The 22,192-nt window shown below is 48.5% G+C and overlaps 3 protein-coding genes and 1 pseudogene across 3 annotated transcripts; 3 read left to right on the top strand and 1 right to left on the bottom strand.

Moving 5' to 3' along the window:
• Positions 1–1,254: 1,254 nt before the first annotated feature.
• Positions 1,255–1,890, top strand: LOC117241007. The gene has a single exon (XM_033507008.1). The coding sequence runs from the start codon at positions 1,255–1,257 to the stop codon at positions 1,888–1,890; it is 636 nt and encodes a 211-aa protein (XP_033362899.1).
• A 94-nt stretch (positions 1,891–1,984) lies between these two features.
• On the top strand, positions 1,985–2,506 carry LOC117241008. The gene has a single exon (XM_033507009.1). It carries the CDS (start codon positions 1,985–1,987, stop codon positions 2,504–2,506), a length of 522 nt encoding a protein of 173 aa, XP_033362900.1.
• Positions 2,507–6,725: 4,219 nt separating this feature from the next.
• Positions 6,726–7,439, top strand: LOC117241009. The gene is made up of 2 exons (XM_033507010.1): positions 6,726–6,769; positions 6,860–7,439. The coding sequence occupies exons 1-2, from the start codon at positions 6,726–6,728 to the stop codon at positions 7,437–7,439; spliced, it is 624 nt and encodes a 207-aa protein (XP_033362901.1).
• A 7,378-nt stretch (positions 7,440–14,817) lies between these two features.
• LOC117241010 lies at positions 14,818–17,480 on the bottom strand (annotated as a pseudogene).
• Between the last annotated feature and the right edge of the window lie 4,712 nt (positions 17,481–22,192).

The raw sequence follows: 22,192 nt of genomic DNA on the forward strand, positions 1-22,192 counted from the left end.
CAAGGAGTTAAAGCAAAACCAACCAAGTGTGAGGTTAGGACGGTGGAGTAGCCATATTAGGACGCGTGACAACAGCGCCGCTACACGGGCTACCCGAGAAACTACCCAGACGCAGCCATATTGGCGCGTGCGCCGAAGCGCGTCGCGCGGGCCACTTGAAAGTGACAGCGACTGGCAGAGTGGCAAGTGCTGACCGAGCGACATTTCCCGCCCAACGGGGAAACAGACGCAACCATGGCGAAAGGGAAGGAGGTAGAGGAAAACGCTAGGGGACGGAGGGAAACGGAACTGGCTGCGGAGATGCCACACGTCAGCACCAGGAGCATGACGAAGGCGATGCCGCCAAAGGAGGGACCCTCCCGCTTCAGGCTGGACAAGGAGGGAATATGGACTGAGGAAACAACAGAGGAGGAGGAAATCCCCACCAGAGAAGCACCCCGAGCGAAAAGAAGAAGGCCAACGAATCCCCGAACTCCCCGCGGACCCGGCTGAAGAAATGAGAACAGCCACAACGGCGGACATAGGAGCCGAACTGATTCGCCGGGACGCCGAGGTGGCCAAGGCTGTCGAGGCACCCCGCAACCACAAGGGCACGCAGGTGAAAACCCTGAAGGAGGCGGCGAGAACCATCACCGCGGGCGTGACCGAAATAGTGAGGAGAACGGACCCTGTCACCGACGCACTCGCTATAGCGCAAAGACGCATGGCAACACTAGAGGCGGCGGTAGAGGCACTCCGAAAAGAGCCGGCCTCGCGCCCCACCGCGGATGAGAGCAGCTACAGAGTGCGTCTCGCTGCAGTCAAACACCATGCAGAGGAGATGAGATCCTTGCTGCACCGACTGGAGGAACGACTGCAGAGAATAGAAAAAGGAGAAGGAAAGGAGGTCGCTCCTGCCGCAAACACGAGAGGGATGGAGCCTGGAGCCCCAAACGCCCCAGCGCCCAAGTGAGGCCGAACAGCTGTCATCGAATGGCAGACGGTTGAAAGGAAAAGAAGCGGAAAGAAGAAGGAGGCAGGAAAGAAGCAGCCGGCGAAGCTGATCCCCGAGACAGGGGCGGAGAGACAGAGGGAAACTCCGGAGAGTGGATTGGAGAAAGCACGAAGAGGGAGGGGGGCAGGGGGCCCCTCCCGCGCGCACCGCGAACGTCAGCGGTAACAATCACCCTGACGGACAAATCGAGCCAATCCTACGCGGAGGTGCTGGCTGCGGCCAAGGACAGTGTCTCCCTGACCGAGCTCGGCATCAACACGATGAGGATGCGGAAGACCATCGCTGGAGGCGTCATCTTAGAGGTCCCCGAAGACCAGGGAAGGGAGAAGGCCGCAGCGGTCGCAGCACAGCTGACGCGGGCTCTGGACCCGAACGAGATCCGCGTGGCGACACCCTACCGAGCCGCGGAGGCAAGGGTGTCCCTGATAGACATAGCGACCATCAAGGCGGAAATCCAGAACACCCTGGCGAGGAAGAGCAGCTGCAAGCCGGAGGACATCCGGCTGGGAGAAATCCGCCCCGCCCGGAACGGACTTGGCACCGTGTGGATACGAGGCCCTGCCAGTGCAGTGAGGAAACTGACCCAGGCTGGAAAGGTCGCCATAGGCTGGTCGACGGCGAAGGTCGAAGCCATCGAATGGAGACCGTTGCAGTGCTACAGGTGCCTTGGGATAGGACACACGGGGAAGACCTGCACCGCCAAGGAGGACAAGGGCACCTGTTCTTCATATGCGGCGAACCAGGGCACCAGGCGAGAGCATGCACTACTGCGAGCCCGAAATGCCTGCTCTGCGAGGCGCTTGGAACACCGTCAGTGCACAGGCTGGGGGGGACCGGCCTGCGCCCCCTCGAAGAAAGGAACGAAAGGAGCCGCCCGCGGATCCACGGCTGCATGAGGCAGCGAGAAAGGCTCCCCGTCGCACAGCGACCCTAAGCCCGCGAACAAGGAGGTAGGCACGGAGGAAGCCACAAACAAGGAAAGAACTGAGAATGCGCATCCTCCAGACTAACCTGCGAAGATCAAGGCGAGCACAAGACCTGCTCCACCAAACCATCCGGGAGTGCACGGTCGCCCTAGCGGTGGTGGCGGAACAATACAGAGTTCTGGATGCCCCGGAGTGGGTCGGAGACACGGACGGAATGGTTGCCGTCACCTGGACATCAACGCCCGGGGCGTTCACCCACGGAGCCCTGCTGGAACGCGGCAACGGATACGCCGCGGTCGAGTGGGCAGGGATGATGGTGGTGGGGGTGTACGTGTCACCTAACAGCGGACGGGCAGCGTTCGAGGAATTCCTAGACGGAGTTGGCGACTGCGTTAGGCGACGACTCCCCCGACAAGTGCTTGTCCTGGGAGACTTCAACGCGCACTCCACGGAATGGGGGAACGCCAGGACCAACGCGCGCGGCCGCACGCTATCAAACTGGGCCGCGGGACTTGAACTTCTGTTAGTGAACAGGGGCTCGACCAGTACCTGCGTGACGTGCAGAGGGAGCCCATTTTTGACATAACATGGGCCTCCCCCGAGGCATTCAGGCGGATCTCAGGCTGGAGAGTGGCCGAAGGGGTCGAGACGCTGTCGTACCACCTCTACATATTCATGGAGGTGGACGCACCTGGACCTGGAATGCCGACGACAAACGACGGGCACGGCCCGCCGAGGGGGAGGCGCGCGCGCCCACCGCCCAGATGGAAAATAAAAGAAAGGAATGAAGATCTACTCCGGGCGGCTGCTATAGCAACAGCTTGGAGCTGGGAGGCCTCGACAACGACGACCGAAGCAGACGTGGAAGAGGAGGTCGAGAACCTCCGCCAAGTCACGACAGCAATCTGCGATGCATCCATGCCACGGGCCACACCGGGCACGGTGCGAAGCAGAGCAGTTTACTGGTGGAACCCCGACATCGCGAAACTGAGGACGAGATGTGTCCGGGCCCGAAGACAGTACCTAAGGGCCCGCCGCTGGCGACGACGCGACGAAGAAGAAGTCTCCTTGCGCTACCGGGCGTAAAGCGCGCTACGGCGCTCGCTACACAAGGAAATTAAAAAAGCGAAGAACCGTGCTTGGTCCGAACTGGTCGAAACAGTCGAGTCGGACCCATGGGGAAGGCCATACAGGAAGGTGACACAGAAACTACGCGCGAAAGGCCCCCTGACAACGACGGAGATGGAACCTGCGCTGCTGACGCGGATCACCGGAACGCTCTTTCCACCACAAGAAAACAGAGCGGTGGAACGGCCACGGGAAACGACACGACCACTGGAATGGAGGGACGACTGGGAAGTCACGGAGGAGGAGATATGGGAGGCTACCAGAAGAATGACCTCCCGCAACGTAGCACCGGGCCCGGACGGAATCCCTGGCCGGATCTGGGGGGAAGTGATGGGCGTCATGTTCCCCAGACTCCGGCACCTCTTCACAAGATGCATGAGGGAGGGAGTCTACCTGCGGGTGTGGCGGACGACGAGACTGGTCCTGCTCCATAAAGAGGGCCGACCGACGACCTCGCCGTCAGCGTACCGGCCGATATGCCTACTGGACGAGGTCAGCAAACTACTCGAGAGGGTAGTCGCCGCCCGCTTGGAACGACACATAGCGGGCCAAGTGCCAGGTTTGCACGAAAGCCAGTACGGCTTCCGGAAGGGGCGCTCGATGATTGACGCGGTCAAACGCGTACGAGCGATTGCGGAGGACATGGTCTCCCGGAAAGACGTGGCGCTGGCGGTTTCCCTGGACATCGTCAACGCGTTCAACACCATGCCATGTGACAGGATAGTGACGGCCCTGGAGCACTTCGAGGTTCCCAGATACCTCGTCCGATTGATCCGAGCCTACCCCGACGACAGGTAGGTGTGTTACACCAGTAAGGAAGGAGAGGAAAAGCGATCCATCGAGCGTGGGGTCCCGCAGGGTTCGGTGCTGGGCCCCATACTATGGAACGTTGCGTACGACGAGGTACTGCGATGCCCGCTACCCCCAGGCGCGGCCATGATATGTTATGCGGACGACACCCTAATCCTGGTCGAGGGTCGTGGCTGGCACGAGACCCTGCGCTTTGGCGAAATCGCAACGGCCTGTGCGATCCGTGCCGTGAACGAACTGGGCCTGAGAGTCTCCCCGGCGAAGTCGGAGGCAACCTGGTTCTTTGACAGGAAGAGGCGAGGGACACCACCGCCCGGCCTATGCATAAACATGGCAGGTAAATCCGCCCGGATGGGATCACAGATGAAGTATCTGGGACTCACCATCGACAGCCAGTGGACGTTCGAGCCGCACTTCGACTCACTGATCCCGAAGGTGTCAGCGGCTGCCAATGCCCTGTGCGGCCTACTACCGAACATCGGCGGGGCCGGAGACGCGGTGCGCCGACTTTACGAGGGCGTCGTTCGGTCACGAGTGATGTACGGGGCCCCAGTATGGGCGGACGACCTGATGGCAAGCCGTCGCAGCATCCTGCTCCTGAGAAGGCTGCACAGAGTGACCGCCATCAGAATCATTAGGGGATACCGGACGGTGTCTCACGCGTCGGCGTCCACCCTAGCCGCGTCCCCCCCGTGGGAGCTGCGGGCGCTGGCGCTCAAAAAGAGATACACCCGCCGGAGAGAATGGCATCCGGGAGAAGACCCCACCGAGCAGGCGGCTCCAAACGACACAGGAACCGCCGAGGAGGACACATGGAACCTGTGGCGATCCCAACTGATCAACGGGAGAAGCGAACACCGAGGCGCGGATGCTGTCCTACCAAACTGGGAGGCATGGAGGAGCTGGATAAGACGATGGAGAAGGATGGCAGTCAGACGACCCAGAGCCGCTCCGCCACCACCCCAACGGACTACGACCAGAAGAAGTGACAGGGCTAGGGGCAACGACCTCCCCCTAACGCCTACTCAATAGCCGGCTCGAACAAGAGAACGCGAGAAGGGGGTGCAACTGAAGTTAATTCATAAGAGGTTCCTGGGGCACCCCTGTCACGCGCATAAGATGGTCATCGTGGAGTTTTAGTCGGTAGGAGTCCGACACTACTCTGCTGTTACGCGATTATTGCAGCAGCGGAGTGTCCATGAGGATTTCTCCACGTACAAAAAAAAAAAAAGGTTACGAACGTTCGGAACGCGGGATCGAATCCCGGCGACCGAAGTCCGATTTTTATTCCACGATTCTAATTAGGAAGAAAATATAGCAGTGCCCCCAGCAGCGACATCTACAGCCACCAACCACAATCATCACGGACTCGACTCATCCTCTACACATTATTTGACTCCAACAATAAAATAAAAACGATCCTCAGTAATCAAACCGCACTTATCAAACGCGTGCTAGACTATGCTAAGACGAATCAACTCGAAAACGTTAGCAACGTCATACGCAAGATTGAAAACCATAACGAGAAAAACGAAATATTGATCTCTTTACTAATTCAGACTGAATCTACCATATCGGAGCTCCATATTAACATCGACGAAATTTTTAACACTATAGTATCAGGAAAACAAGGAATCATAAACCCGCAAATTATGGAACCTAAACAATTCTTAACAACACTCGACCAAATAACGAAGCAAAACTTTATGAGTAATCATATCGATCTTTCAGTTCAAAACTTTCTACTAATTCTAGATCTAAGTAAACTAAAATTATGGACAAATGATAACAAACTCATATATACGATAACTGTATCGTTTTCAGAAGACAACGAATGGAAAATAACAAAAATTTATCCGATACCTTTCAAGCAAAACTCTGTATTTATCGCACCTGTAGTAGAAACTGATACTAATCAGCTTAGAACGATACACCTTTGTCGATAGCCACTACTTAAACAAATATAAACGAACGGCAATCATCGACATTTGTAAGAGAACTCAGTCAAGTCACAATAGAATCAGTTCACCTGAATGTAGAATCGAATTAACTAATAATCAACAGACAGTCAAAACCTGCCCAACTGCTGTATTCAAGTTGGAAGAATTGACGTTCGTACCCTTACAGACAGAAAATCATTATATCATTATCATTAGGAAAAATGTGCAGATCGACGTATCGTGTAAAACACATAAAATCTTAGAAATCAGACAACCGAGTTTAATTAGCAGCAAAACTGGAGTTCGACTCGAGACGTCGTTGCTTGCGGACGTGTTTGCCGCGAGCTCCCGCTCGTGAGCATAAGGCTAGTTGTAATAGTAGTTGGTTAGGGGTAGATGTGTCATATCGTGGGTGGAATTAGTTTAAAGGAAACATGAGAAATACCAATTTTTAACGAGCTAGATAGATAATTCCCATTTGAGATGAATTAGGGTGTCGTGGGTACGTACAGTGATTTTAGTTTATTGTTGACTTGAATAAGATGAGAGGGTTTAACGGATGCAAGAAGTCACAGGCTAAATTGGAAGGCGTAGCGGGGCTAAAATCGATATAACAATTAATGTTATTGAGTGAGTAAGCGTTTAGTGGATTTTAATTGAAGTTAAAGTGAGCTAAATTAATATTAAGTTAATGTATTGGCTAAATTAAAGGAAATAGAAATTAGAATTTGACTAGGATAGGAATTGAAATAAAGTGTAATTACGGTTCGGGAACTATAACAAATGAATAACTACGAGTCACATGTTAAGGTGAACGTAGGTTATAGACGGAAGTCTGGTTCGCGACGCAATTGAGAGCGGACATGTTGGTGGATCGCTCTCGCTAGCTGGGTGTTTGACAATATACGATGATACATGCGTGTGAAAATGCAAGCAGGATTGCTAAGGATTGTGGTGAATTACAAGGAGGTGTGAGTGGAATAATATTGAGACGATATCAGAGTGTATGCATATGGAGACATGTGTATGCGACAAGGATTATAATCATATGATCGTTTGAGTACAATTAAAGTGGGAGAAGGAAGCCACAAACAAGGAAAGAACACCAAAGAACTGAGAATGCGCATCCTCCAGACTAACCTGCGAAGGTCAAGGCGAGCACAAGACCTGCTCCACCAAACCATCCGGGAGAGCACGGTCGCCCTAGCGGTGGTGGCGGAATCATACAGAGTTCTGGATGCCCCGGAGTGGGTCGGAGACACGGACGGAATGGTTGCCGTCACCTGGACATCAACGCCCGGGGCGTTCGCTCACGGAGCCCTGCTGGAACGCGGCAACGGATATGCCGCGGTCGAGTGGGCAGGGATGATGGTGGTGGGGGTGTACGTGTCACCTAACAGCGGACGGGCAGCGTTCGAGGAATTCCTAGACGGAGTTGGCGACTGCGTCAGGCGACGAATCCTCCGACAAGTGCTCGTCCTGGGAGACTTCAACGCGCACTCCACGGAATGGGCGAACGCCAGGACCAACGCGCGCGGCCGCACGCTATCAAACTGGGCCGCGGGACTTGGACTTCTGTTAGTGAACAGGGGCTCGACCAGTACCTGCGTAACGTGCAGAGGGAGCCCATTGTTGACATAACATGGGCCTTCCTCGAGGCATTCAGGCGGATCTCAGGCTGGAGAGTGGCCGAAGAGGTCGAGACGCTGTCGGACCACCTCTACATATTCATGGAGGTGGACGCACCTGGACCTGGAATGCCGACGACAAACGACGGGCACTGCCCGCCGAGGGGGAGGCGCGCGCGCCCACCGCCCAGATGGAAAATAAAAGAAAGGAATGAAGATCTACTCCGGGCGGCTGCTACAGCAACAGCTTGGAGCTGGGAGGCCTCGACAACGACGACCGAAGCAGACGTGGAAGAGGAGGCCGAGAACCTCCGCCAAGTCACGACAGCAATCTGCGATGCATCCATGCCACGGGCCACACCGGGCACGGTGCGAAGCAGAGCAGTTTACTGGTGGAACCCCGACATCGCGGAACTGAGGACGAGATGTGTCCGGGCCCGAAGACAGTACCTAAGGGCCCGCCGCTGGCGACGACGCGACGAAGAAGTCTCCTTGCGCTACCGGGCGTACCGCGCGCTACGGCGCTCGCTACAAAAGGAAATTAAAAAAGCGAAGGACCGTGCTTGGTCCGAACTGGTCGAAACAGTCGAGTCGGACCCATGGGGAAGGCTATACAGGACGGTGACACAGAAACTACGCGCGAAGGGCCCCCTGACAACGACGGAGATGGAACCTGCGCTGCTGACGCGGACCACCGGAACGCTCTTTCCACCACAAGAAAACAGAGCGGTGGAACGGCCACGGGAAACGACACGACCACTGGAATGGAGGGACGACTGGGAAGTCACGGAGGAGGAGATATGGGAGGCTACCAGAAGAATGATCTCCCGCAACGTGGCACCGGGCCCGGACGGAATCCCTGGCCGGATCTGGGGGGAAGTGATGGGGGTTATGGCCCCCAGAATCCGGCACCTCTTCACAAGATGCCTGAGGGAGGGAGTCTACCCCCGGGCGTGGCGGACGACGAGACTGGTCCTGCCCCATAAAGAGGGCCGACCGACGACCTCGCCGTCAGCGTACCGGCCGATATGCCTACTGGACGAGATCGGCAAACTACTCGAGAGGGTAGTCGCCGCCCGCTTGGAACGACACATAGCGGGCCAAGTGCCAGGTTTGCACGAAAGCCAGTACGACTTCCGGAAGGGGCGCTCGATGATTGACGCGGTCAGACGCGTACGAGCGATTGCGGAGGACATGGTCTCCCGGAAAGGCGTGGCGCTGGCGGTTTCCCTGGACATCGTCAACGCGTTCAACACTATGCCATGGGACAGGATAGTGACGGCCCTGGAGCACTTCGAGGTTCCCAGCTACCTCGTCCGATTGATCCGAGCCTACCTCGACGACAGGTGGGTGTGTTACACCAGTAAGGAAGGAGAGGAAAAGCGATCCGTCGAGCGTGGCGTCCCGCAGGGCTCGGTGCTGGGCCCCGTACTATGGAACGTTGCGTACGACGAGGTACTGCGATGCCCGCTACCCCCAGGCGCGGCCATGATATGTTATGCGGACGACACCCTAATCCTGGTCGAGGGTCGTGGCTGGCACGAGACGCTGCGCATTGGCGAAATCGCAACGGCCTGTGCGATCCGTGCTGTGAACGAACTGGGCCTGAGAGTCTCCCCTGCGAAGTCGGAGGTCACCTGGTTCTTTGACAGGAAGAGGCGAGGGACACCACCGCCCGGCCTATGCATAAACATGGCAGGTAAAACCGTCCGGGTGGGATCACAGATGAAGTATCTGGGACTCACCATCGACAGCCAGTGGACGTTCGAGCCGCACTTCGACTCACTGATCCCGAAGGTGTCAGCGGCTGCCAATGCCCTGTGCGGCCTACTACCGAACATCGGCGGGGCAGGAGACGCGGTGCGCCGACTTTACGAGGGCGTCGTTCGGTCACGAGTGATGTACGGGGCCCCAGTATGGGCGGACGACCTGATGGCAAGCCGTCGCAGCATTCTGCTCCTGAAAAGGCTGCACAGAGTGACCGCCATCAGAATCATTAGGGGATACCGGACGGTGTCTCACGCGTCGGCGTCCACCCTAGCCGCGTCCCCCCCGTGGGAGCTGCGGGCGCTGGCGCTCAAAAAGAGATACACCCGCCGGAGAGAATGACATCCGGGAGAAGACCCCACCGAGCAGGCGGCTCCAAACGACACCGGAACCGCCGAGGAGTACACATGGAACCTATGGCGATCCCAACTGATCAACGGGAGAAGCGAACACCGAGGCGCGGATGCTGTCCTACCAAACTGGGAGGCATGGAGGAGCCGCCACGGCCTCCCACTCACATTCAGGATGACACAAGTACTCACCGGACACGGCGTGTTCGGCGAGTTCCTGAAGAGAATAAGGCGAGAGACGACAGACATCTGCCACCACTGCAGAGAGGGCAGGGACACAGCGCAGCACACCCTGGAGCTCTGTCCGGCGTGGGAGCTGCCCCGCTACACCCTGCGGCACGCCATAGGAGAAACGTGGACCCCCTCAGCGATTGTAGAAGCGATGTTGAGAGGGTCACAGGAATACGAGGCCGTCCGCCTCTTCTGCGAGCGAGTTATGCTCGCGAAGGAGCGAGCGGAAAGGGAGAGAAAAAAAACTCTCACCCCTGCTGGATAAGACGATGGAGAAGGATGGCAGTCAGACGACCCAGAGCCGCTCCGCCACCACCCCAACGGACTACGACCAGAAGAAGTGACAGGGCTAGGGGCAACGACCTCCCCCTAACGCCTACTCAATAGCCGGCTCGAACAAGAGAACGCGAGAAGGGGGTGCAACTGAAGTTAATTCATAAGAGGTTCCTGGAGCACCCCTGTCACGCGCATAAGATGGTCATCGTGGAGTTTTAGTCGGTAGGAGTCCGACACTACTCTGCTGTTACGCGATTATTGCAGCAGCGGAGTGTCCATGAGGATTTCTCCACGTACAAAAAAAAAAAAAAAAGGTTACGAACGTTCGGAACGCGGGATCGAATCCCGGCGACCGAAGTCCGATTTTTATTCCACGATTCTAATTAGGAAGAAAATATAGCAGTGCCCCCAGCAGCGACATCTACAGCCACCAACCACAATCATCACGGACTCGACTCATCCTCTACACATTATTTGACTCCAACAATAAAATAAAAACGATCCTCAGTAATCAAACCGCACTTATCAAACGCGTGCTAGACTATGCTAAGACGAATCAACTCGAAAACGTTAGCAACGTCATACGCAAGATTGAAAACCATAACGAGAAAAACGAAATATTGATCTCTTTACTAATTCAGACTGAATCTACCATATCGGAGCTCCATATTAACATCGACGAAATTTTTAACACTATAGTATCAGGAAAACAAGGAATCATAAACCCGCAAATTATGGAACCTAAACAATTCTTAACAACACTCGACCAAATAACGAAGCAAAACTTTATGAGTAATCATATCGATCTTTCAGTTCAAAACTTTCTACTAATTCTAGATCTAAGTAAACTAAAATTATGGACAAATGATAACAAACTCATATATACGATAACTGTATCGTTTTCAGAAGACAACGAATGGAAAATAAGAAAAATTTATCCGATACCTTTCAAGCAAAACTCTGTATTTATCGCACCTGTAGTAGAAACTGATACTAATCAGCTTAGAACGATACACCTTTGTCGATAGCCACTACTTAAACAAATATAAACGAACGGCAATCATCGACATTTGTAAGGGAACTCAGTCAAGTCACAGTAGAATCAGTTCACCTGAATGTAGAATCGAATTAACTAATAATCAACAGACAGTCAAAACCTGCCCAACTGCTGTATTCAAGTTGGAAGAATTGACGTTCGTACCCCTACAGACAGAAAATCATTATATCATTATCATTAGGAAAAATGTGCAGATCGACGTATCGTGTAAAACACATAAAATCTTAGAAATCGGACAACCGAGTTTAATTAGCAGCAAAACTGGAGTTCGACTCGAGACGTCGTTGCTTGCGGACGTGTTTGCCGCGAGCTCCCGCTCGTGAGCATAAGGCTAGTTGTAATAGTAGTTGGTTAGGGGTAGATGTGTTATATCGTGGGTGGAATTAGTTTAAAGGAAACATGAGAAATACCAATTTTTAACGAGCTAGATAGTGATGGATAATTCCCATTTGAGATGAATTAGGGTGTCGTGGGTACATACAGTGATTTTAGTTTATTGTTGACTTGAATAAGATGAGAGGGTTTAACGGATGCAAGAAGTCACAGGCTAAATTGGAAGGCGTAGCGGGGCTAAAATCGATATAACAATTAATGTTATTGAGTGAGTAAGCGTTTAGTGGATTTTAATTGAAGTTAAAGTGAGCTAAATTAATATTAAGTTAATCTATTGGCTAAATTAAAGGAAATAGAAATTAGAATTTGACTAGGATAGGAATTGAAATAAAGTGTAATTACGGTTCGGGAACTATAACAAATGAATAACTACGAGTCACATGTTAAGGTGAACGTAGGTTATAGACGGAAGTCTGGTTCGCGACGCAATTGAGAGCGGACATGTTGGTGGATCGCTCTCGCTAGCTAGGTGTTTGACAATATACGATGATACATGCGTGTGAAAATGCAAGCAGGATTGCTAAGGATTGTGGTGAATTACAAGGGGGTGTGAGTGGAATAATATTGAGACGATATCAGAGTGTATGCATATGGAGACATGTGTATGCGACAAGGATTATAATCATATGATCGTTTGAGTACAATTAAAGTGGGAGAAACATGAAGCGTGGCGGTCAATATTGGCATGATAAGTTGTAGGGGAATAGCTGTTAAATTAACTCGAGTACAGCAGCAGCAGCGTAGGATAAAAAAGTGTGTGATGCATTAACGGCTCATTGGTGATGGTGTCTATGATGGATAGCGGTGAATAAGTAAAAGGAGGAATAATATAATATGTGAGTGTTAGCATACGCTGGTGATCTTCAAACCAAACAAGGGAAAAAGAACGAGTAGCATACATTATATGAATAAATATGTCGGGTTTACATTAGAATTAGGGTTAGGGGCGTGAAACGAATCCTCGCTTGGATTACGCGTTGTCGTTATGCAATAGAGAAGACATTGACTAGTGCAAATACGATTATCATAGAACCGGACAAGTAACCGTGGTGATTAGATACTCGAGAAACTAATGACAATGATCCTAGGTTCAATAACGAATCGGCGGTCGACGGGATGATAGATGAACGTGCTCACAAAATCTAAGTCGGACGCATAATATTCACTGGTCGTAAGGGGTTACTCTTTTCGTCGATGAGATCGCCAGAGAGAATGACTTTCCCGTCCCGACGATGCCACAGAGGAAAGCTATAATGGGGTGTGTCTAAGGATACGAGATCATCGGATTCGTCGAGAAAAGCCTTCGTTCAGAAAGTAAGGGAAATTGGCGTTGCTGCTAATTGGTCAATCTCCATATCGGTGGTTAGAAAAAGATGCTAGCCGCCCTCGAGGGAAAGTTGCTAGTGGGAGACGCCGCTCGTTGAAAAGTATGTCTCCCCCATCTTCCCGTAGTTGGGACAAAGACCGTTTGTCTGTTTGAAGGACTTTAGTTGACTAAATCTTAAGATTTATAACAGGCCCTCGGGCTAGCTGAACATGTACTGCGGAGACGCATCGACATCTGGCAATCATCTTACTCGAAGAATAGGGTCTGCGTGTGGCGAGCTACGGGACAGAGACCGTTGGAATGTTTACTGTCGCGTGTCGCCACGATTATTTCTTTTAAAGGGAGCTATAGAGTTACTCTATACCTTTGTTAGACAAAGCGTTCATTCCGTGACCGCGGCTACGTTCGGCGACTGACTGTCGCCTCGAGCCCAAGCTCATTATCACAACTCTCGAACAATTACAATCGGATTGAATAACTACAATTGTTCAATTACAGCTATAGTAGACTCTAGGTTACAATGTTGCGGGATTATCCAAAATTCCAAAGGCTCCGGTGTTCTTTCATCTCCGACATATATAGATGAAAGGACACCGGGTCCTTCCTTTGGAATCCATCGGAAAACCCCCAATATTTTAGCCTCTATAACTTAACTCGGTTACAATTGTTCGAGATTTGTGATAATGAGCTTGGACTCGAGGCGACAACCAGTCGCCGAACGTAGCCGCGGTCAAGGGATGGACGCTTTGCCTGACAAAGGTATGAGGTAATAGTATAGCTCTCCTTAAAAAGAAATAGTTGTTGCGGCACGCGACAGTAAATATTCCAACGGTCTCTGTCCCGTATCTCGCCACAACCATAGTCTATGACTACATTTAGGAAGAAATAGACGGTGGCCGCGCGGTTTTTGATTTAGCTTCTCAATTTTGGCTACTAACTATTAAAAATTTGTAGTTCGTCCAAAAATTCAAAATGTGTCTTTCTTCAAATTGATCAATGGTACACTTCATACAGAGCATCACATAAATGAATCGGGTAGATATCTCGAGTCGAAACAATATAAATCTACATTATTTAATGTCTTCAGGATGCATCATGAATTATCTCAAAAAATATGCTTAAGATAGACGCAAAACGTAATAACCACGAACGGGAATTACAAAAACGAAGACTTCTTGAACAAGGGTATCTACCTGGGTACCAAAAAACCAACTTGTATAATTTCATGCACAATTCAAATGTCGCCGAGACCTCTGAAGAAGTCAATAGCGCCGACGTGGTTGTAACGATCGGTTAGCTAAAACTACTGCTGCACAATGGAGCAGTTGCGTCCCAAACGTACTAAAAGATTTTTGATTAGACATATTCCTGGTTTTGTCATTACAGAATAATCAATAAAAAGGACGCACTTGAGATCACAGAAATTGCAAATATGTCAAGTTATTATTACCTTTTTCATTTTTATATGTATCAATATTAATAGTATTTTGCATATGTGGTAAAAAACTTTACATAACTGGACTGTTTTAGGTATTGTGTAATTAAGGTTGTATTTTCGACCAATCACGGGGAGACGCAATCACAAGGAAAAACGTCAGCGGGAGTCGTAAATTTCCGTTACGATTATAATAATCGACGCCGCGAATAGATCGATCTCCTGATTTCCGTTGAGATAATAAGGGTGGTTGAGGTGGTATAGCGCTGCGATTAACAGGGTTATAAACTATATATTTTCAACAAATTGATACTTTACCGAAAACCTTTCTAGGCTTAAAAAGTCCCTCAGGACAAAATGATTAACTTAAAACATGTGTTAAAATAATGACGTTGGAAAGTTAAAGTTTTATGGTGGGGCCTTAGGTTTATTGAGGATCTGTTTAATGGTGCTTAGGTCTTGACGGTCTGACAATGAAGGACGTCGCACAGATCATCTTGCGCGAAGTAACGAAGGTTTTGCTCACATGATGTAATGAAATATGTGTCAAAACGTTTTATTATTTTTAATCATTTTGTACACTGCTTCTCTAGATATTCTACAGCCATTTGTTGAACACGAGTCACGTCTTCCTCAGTACCATGCTGCTCTTCAAAATTGATGAACTTTTTAAAGAGGATCTTCACCTTTCTAGACGGTAATGCCTGAACAACTGCTCTCTCTAGAACTTTCCTGTAAATGCAAATTATTAGAAGGTAAATTCTCTATGAAATTAAAAAGACAAAATATAGTTGAAAAAATATTTTTACCTTCCTATATCAGTATCATTAGATTTAATTAGAGAATCAACATAACAAGACCGTATATCCACCCGTTTCGGATAAGAACTTAGAATTTGCTCAAACAGAGTTACTGCTCTCTCTTTATTTCTGTAGTGTACATACGTTCAGATGCTGGCAAAGATTGGAATGCTCTCTGCATAATATGCCTCGATTTGTCCCCCAAGCCCATTTTTAGTAACCCTTCTCCACAATTAAACCACATCTCGGGAATATGGTTAAATTTTCCAATCATGGTATTAATTGTTTTCTCTAGTTCCATCTGCCTGCTAGCCTCGACATGTACAGTCAACATGTGACTGTATACTTTCAGTGCCTCTTGAAAAACACCATTCAGTGCTTTAGGAATTCCGAATTTAGACTCTAAATTCAACCAAGCCTTCCAAACGTTTAATTTTTCCTTCTGTTCCCTGAAATTAATCGTTTTCACCGCTTCTCTTGCAACTGCTCTTGCTTTCTCGATTTCTGTTGTTTGTAAATGATATGCCATATACTGTAACCATACTATTGAACTGTCTAGACTAGCTAAAACTAATCTGTGGAATTGATGTACAGAATTTGGTAACTGGTTGTTGGCGAGCGCTTCTTCTCTTTGACGTATTTCATGTTTCTCCTGTCTTTTTTGTTCTCGACGTTAATTTCTTATTTCTCAGATTTGGTTTTTCTTCTACTTCATCTTTACTATCGCAAGATGACTCTTTATCCTGAAGGAGAGTTGAGTCAGCATATTCCAAATCTTTTTCGGAAGGTTTGGTCTTCCAGTTTAGTCTTTTCTTCTCCTGTTTGTTCAATACACATTCTCTTTGAATATTCCTTTTTGTACATCTTTCTCTGGTTTTTCTCTGTTTCGTTTCCCTTTGTTTTTCATGTTTCGTCTTCCCGTATCTTTTCAATTTTTATTTCTTTGGCGAGTGCCACATACTCCTGATTTTGTTTCTTTCTTTTTAAGTTATTATTATCATCCGATTTCTCTCTCACATAACACTTCTTTTCAAATGCAGATTTTATGACGCTGAGAGGCATAATATCGGATTTTTGGGAATTTAATGAAGCGTAACATTTAATTTTAAAATGAATAATATAAGGTGTTAGATCTAGCAGTAAACTATTTATGTGACGACGTACAGTTATCGCAGCTAAAGTTCCGTTGCCAATACCTTGAAGGAATATCAAGATAAATCAATTTGTCACCATTAAGATTCTACCACGTAGCAATTTACCGCCAGGAAATTGTATTTATTTATTTTGTTTGGCACTTATTTTATGCATTATTGACAATAACGTGGTTATAATCGTCCCAGAAATTTTGTCCCCTATTTTTTTATTCTCGGAGTAATGATTCTTAGACACTATACCTAGCAAGTTATTCTGCAATTGAACAACCAACCAATCAGGCGTAACTTTTTCAATCTTTCCAGTAACTCTTTGCCCTAATTTGACAGATGCAATGGGTCTGTTTTTGTAATATGAATTTCTTGAAAGTTCTACTAATTTATTAAGATACAGGATCAATGGATCCAATGCTGCCACTATTCTACTTTTAGGATTAGATGGATCATCGTATATTTTCTTTAGCGACAATGTTAGTCCTAATTGTTGTTCTTTCCTGTTAATAGAAAATATTTTTGTCAATAAAATTTAGTTTGTGTGCAGTAGATTAAAATTACTAACGTTACTATGGGACACATATCCAAATGGCGTACATTCTGCAACTGGTAAAATAAGTCTTATACCATCTGACCCCATATCTTTGATCGTACAAGGTATACAGTCTCCTATTTCCAGTTTTTCAAAATTCCAGTACCTTCCTTGAGTTGCAAAATTCCTAATTAAAATTAAATTAGGTACTGTAGCAAATACAAGAGCTGGAAGTGTATGATCAGGAACATATTTTGATGCTAGTAGAGCTGCAATTTCCACACAAGGTGACATGTGACCAGCTGGTAAAAATCCTGCACTAACAGTTTGTCCTTTATATCTACTGACTCTTAAATATAATCCCTGGGTGGATGATTCTGTTATTGTACCCTCTACTTCTTCATCGAGAAAGCGAGAGAGCGGGAATCAAAGACTAATGTAAAATAATGCCTAGCATAATGCTCATGCCACGTATCATATAGTTGCTGAAACTTTCATGCTTCCTACATAGATATAAAGATAAATTGTTTCATTATAAATATTAATAATAAATATTAATTGAATAAATATAGATAACAATGACCACTATAGGTTTCATATATGAAGTATTAGACCGAACGAAGTATGAAATATACTAGTACTCCTTATAACATTTATAATAAAACAATCGTCTACTCAGATTTAATTTTTTCAATTTATAAAAATATGAATTTACACGAACACCCGCACTTTACTTATCATTACTTCCACAACAACGTTCTGTTTCTAAAGTTCAGATTTTTGTAACTGCAGTTAAACGTGACACCCACATAAGCACGCATCATTTTTTTGTATTCTGCTACAATAGCACTTGTAATAGTTCTGCTCATAAAGAAATTTGACAGGCGTGTAATAGACAAAAAAACATTTATAAAGTCGTTTCCCCATTTACCCTTGTGCTACGTGCATTGTTTTTTACATGAAAATGCGACGCACTTACAGTTCGCCAGGCCTATTATACCGACTGCCAGTCATTCGGCTAATCCGTTTCCCATTCTTATTCACCATTCTTCACTCGTCCTACACTCTCTCCCGTAATCACTGTAGCGGCACATGAGTCAGAGGACAATTCAAATCATGTTGTTGTTTTGCCTTACAAGTAATGTAAGAACAAATAAACTCCATGCAAAACAATGTCGCCGCTTCGTGCAACCGTAGATCAAACGTAGACGAATTCGAATTTTCCGGTTCTCCCCCGGCCAGTATAAATAAACGGACGCGATCGCGTGCGTTTTAGTGTGGAATAGTATCGAAGAGTATTGAAATGTATCGAACAGTATCGAACAGTACATATAGAGTATCGAATATTATCTACAGAGTATCTCCGATTATTTATCGAGTTACGCGACAAACATTAATGAGTATTTATTCCGCGTCTTGTATTTTGTACCAACGACTCACGTATTCGGCTGTAAATAATTTATTTATTTATTTATTCAAGATATATTTGACGGACTGCGACAGCAATATTTCGCTCTCGTTATTTCGCACAACCTATCATCGACCAATTTTCCACATTGGTGACCCCGACGTGATTTGAGTTAGCGAAATTTAGTATTGTGAGTCTGAGTGCGCTAACAATGTTGAGCGAAAACACAACGATTGCGACTAGTCAAACAATTCGCGTGCCTCCGCTGAAGCCGCAGAAGATCGTGTTCTGGTTCTCTTTATTCGACAGACAACTCGCGGCGGTGGGCGTCACGGGTGACGAAGAAAAATCCACCGCCCTTCTCGGGTGCCTCAAACCAGGATATTTAGAACGGATAAGGGACATTGCATTGGATCCCCCGACCACCGGACAATATGACCAACTAAAAGATGAGTTAATACGAAGTCTGTCCGAGTCCGACAGCGAACGGGGAAAAAGGTTGGTAAAAAACGAAATTATGGTCAACAATTGAGCACTGCAATCAATGTAATCGTGAGTATGTGATACACATGATTATTTGAATTTACGCACGTGAGCTACCATCCATCATGAATCTTATAATACTATACTTATAATTAAATTACAAATTTCAATCCATCATCTTAGCCTTAAAACTTACATACTAAATTAATAATTCAACACTATTAACGCCCATATTTATATAAATAATTTATTTCCATATTTATAATATGACACTTCGTAACCTAAGCAAGTCTCATACAAGTACTAAAAATACTTATAACCTAAAGCACTTAACTATCCAATTAAGTCATAACGTCAACTCTGCATCTAAACTACTATTCCTTTTCATTCTTCATCCTAAAAATCCGTCACAGTTACCACTCAGTCAATTATAATACCATCACCTCTGTGTACACACAATATATAACAGTATAAACCTCCTCTTAACAAATTAACTATAGTAAAGTTTCATTACATTTGTACGTCAAACTTATGAAATTCACTGACTAAACCATCCATACTATAATATATTGTTATACAAGTATCAGTTACTAAAAGACTATGGGGAACCTGAGGCGGCTATGGGTTCTCAGGGCGTAGGACCACGCCCTGGGAATCCCCGACGAATCTGATATTCTCCTATAGCCGGGTGGTGACTGGTCGGCGCCTTTGGCACCCGCTAGTTTGCCGATCCGGTGCGGAGAACTCTCGGAGAAGTTAGTGGGCCCGTATCTCCCAAGAACACTTACCTCACATTCTTGTGGGGCTCCCCGTCACTCTGCACCAGCTTTGACCGGGGCAGGGTGCGAAAGAGTGAGTGGCACCAGGATGGAAACCCTTGTTGGCGACCTTGGCGATTTCTTAGAATTACAAGGGATATAAAAACGAATCAAAGAATCGTTTACGGTGGGGAGGGATACCATAATACCGGCGCAGCCGCGAGTTGTAAAGCGGCCCCTCTGCGTCGTCATCGAGCAACCGTGGCCATCCGGGGATGGGCCGCCAGTACCCTGGACACGTTCATGCGTCTGGCGAAGGGGACACGCGAACTGGGCGCACTCGGAGAGGTTCGGAGGAACCCGATGTTATGACCGTCGGCCCGGTATCTTCGTGGGGTGGGATGAGGCGGCGGCGCGGCGGCCGGGGGGGGGAGTGAAATCCGACGACGAAATGTCGTCGTGCTCTTCCTATTCGACCGTTGCGGGCACGCTCGGCAAGCGATCGTACCGCAGGATTACCGGGTCCGCGGAAAGCACCACCCCCGTCGATAACGGTCGCGGCGGCGGCGCGGGACACCGTACACGGCGGGGGGACGCGTTCGCGGGGGATCCGGAGTCCGCACCACTGCTGGCTCACGATAAAAGGAAGAAGAGGGGCACGAAGCGCGGGAAGGATAGCGACAACGACACCGACACCGAGGCTGCCACCGTGGCCGCCGCCACCTTTACCATCCGCGACGGTGCCGACAGCGGCAACGACACGCGGAGCGACGAAATGAGGATCGGACCGGTCGACAAGCAAGCTACCGTGAAGGACGTGGAACCGACCCAGGATCAGAAAGAGGAGGAGGTCGCATACCTGCGAAGGAGGGTGCGCTTTCAGGAGAGAGAGACGGTGTCTCCAAGAGACGGTTGACCAAGGAATGCACGGAGAGCAGCCAAAAATGATAACATCGACGGTGAAGGACGAGAGGTGAGGATCACCTCTACGAGGGGGACGAAAGAAAATGCTCCCGGGGCCCCAACGGGAAGGATTATGGGTCCCCCTCCCCACCTCCTCCACACACCTGGTCAGCGTCGCGCCGTTTCCGCTGTCCCGACGGGTCGGGGAGTAATAATAAACAAACAAAGAAAACGGATAGAGGTCCAGGACCTCGAGATCCACTAGAGGATTTCAAGATCCTGTTCCTCCGCAAGTTGGAAGAGTGTCGGCGATAAATAATGCCAGGGGGGCGATCCTCCCGGCTACGGACGCTGGTGTCATGTAAACTTCAGGGTTGGTTGATGAAATAAAATAGCTGAGTCGTAACACAACTATTAATTTTGTTTTAATTAAACTTTATTATGCATTCAGCAATCACAATGTAATACACACTGAATTAACATAAATCACAATTCACTGCAACCACGTTATGTAAGACTTAGTTACAATGATACGTTAAGTACGCGACTGTTATAAGGGGCGAGACCGATAAAGATATGTTGACTATTCTAAGGATACAGAATAAGTAAGTTTTTCTGGCAATAGTGTGTCTGAGGAAGGTTAGAGCTGGGTGTGTCTAAGGACACGGCGCTATCGGATTTGTTGATGACAATTTTGGTTAAGGAAGTGAGGGCAGTAGACACCGTCTCCGATTGGATAATAAGGCGGTTGGTGGACCAGGAAGGGTTTCAGCCGCCCTCGCGAGAAAGTTGCTAACGGAACATAAAAGATGTGAAGAAAACCAACTTTCTATGCTAACACGTGGTAGACAATAAACGTAAAGGAAATCTAAGACAAGAAATACTCGCTTGGTCCGAAGGACATTAACTATGAAAATTCCAAGACCCCTGGTGGGTACTTAAGACTATTGAGGGTACGCGCCAAGGATGTGCAGATATCTGGGTGCCATCCTGTCCGCAGAGTGTGGCCCGGTCTCTGATGTGAATCGACGTTACAGTAGCGTAGCCGTAAGAACCGTACAAGCACGATTGCGGCCGGCGAGAGACACCTCGCGGTCGACCGTGGAGTCGTCGGCCGACGAGGCAGGGTTTATTACCGTCATAGGCGGAGGATGAGGGAGAGCGAGGCGAAAAACAGGAAGCCCACGGCGCAACCTCTTCCAACGGTCCATGCGCCGACCGACGCAAGAACCAAGGGACGGGTATTGTTACGCCACGAGGCTTACCACAGGCTGTATTTTCTAACTGTCGCTCGCGGTCCTACAGTGTCGCAGGCAGATCGTCTTATCTGCCTGCCGGATCATATACAATGTATCGACGAGAGCATAGTTGTCGCCAAGCAGCGAGCTCTAGAAACGTCGATTTTTGTCCATTACGTTTTTCACACAAGAAGAGGCATACGTGATCATAGGCGCGAGCGGTGGTGTGACCCGAGCATAGTGGGGGTCGTCTTCCAAATGAGACAAAGAAATCATCGAAAGGCGATCAAACTTCTGACGAGTCAATCGTGACACAACGAGAAATCTGACGAGCAAAATCAGATAGTCTAACGAATTCATCTAGAGATATCGTAAAGTCGAGTCAACTTTATGTAATATATTCATCATATTATTGTAAAATATATTATTTTATGTTAACCTGTTAATACAGTGTTAGATTCATTGAACCACCTCTGTTATCTTAACACAAACAGGGGAACGACTATTTCGCGGCGTCGATTAACATAATCGTAGCGAGAATTTACGCTTCTCGCTGACGCGTTTTCCCAGCGAACGCGTCTCTTCACGAACGGTCGTAACAGGTATCGTCGTCTTTTCCATTGTCGACGTTGCGAACAGGGGCCTCGGCGCCCAGGACGGCGA

The sequence above is a fragment of the Bombus vosnesenskii genome, unplaced genomic scaffold, assembly GCF_011952255.1.
Source record: "Bombus vosnesenskii isolate JDL3184/JDL3185 unplaced genomic scaffold, Bvos_JDL3184-5_v1.1 scf7180000015158, whole genome shotgun sequence".
Taxonomy (NCBI): Eukaryota; Metazoa; Arthropoda; class Insecta; order Hymenoptera; family Apidae; genus Bombus; species Bombus vosnesenskii.

What these genes read in the sequence shown, in the direction of transcription:
- LOC117241008 (XM_033507009.1), top strand. Translation starts at nt 1,985, where the DNA reads ATGCGCATCCTCCAGACTAACCTGCGAAGATCAAGGCGAGCACAAGAC.
- LOC117241007 (XM_033507008.1), top strand. Translation starts at nt 1,255, where the DNA reads ATGAGGATGCGGAAGACCATCGCTGGAGGCGTCATCTTAGAGGTCCCC.
- LOC117241009 (XM_033507010.1), top strand. Translation starts at nt 6,726, where the DNA reads ATGCAAGCAGGATTGCTAAGGATTGTGGTGAATTACAAGGAGGT. An exon ending in GTGGTGAATTACAAGGAGGT is followed by an intron (nt 6,770 to 6,859) that starts GTGAGTGGAATA and finishes TGATCGTTTGAG; the next exon opens with TACAATTAAAGTGGGAGAAG.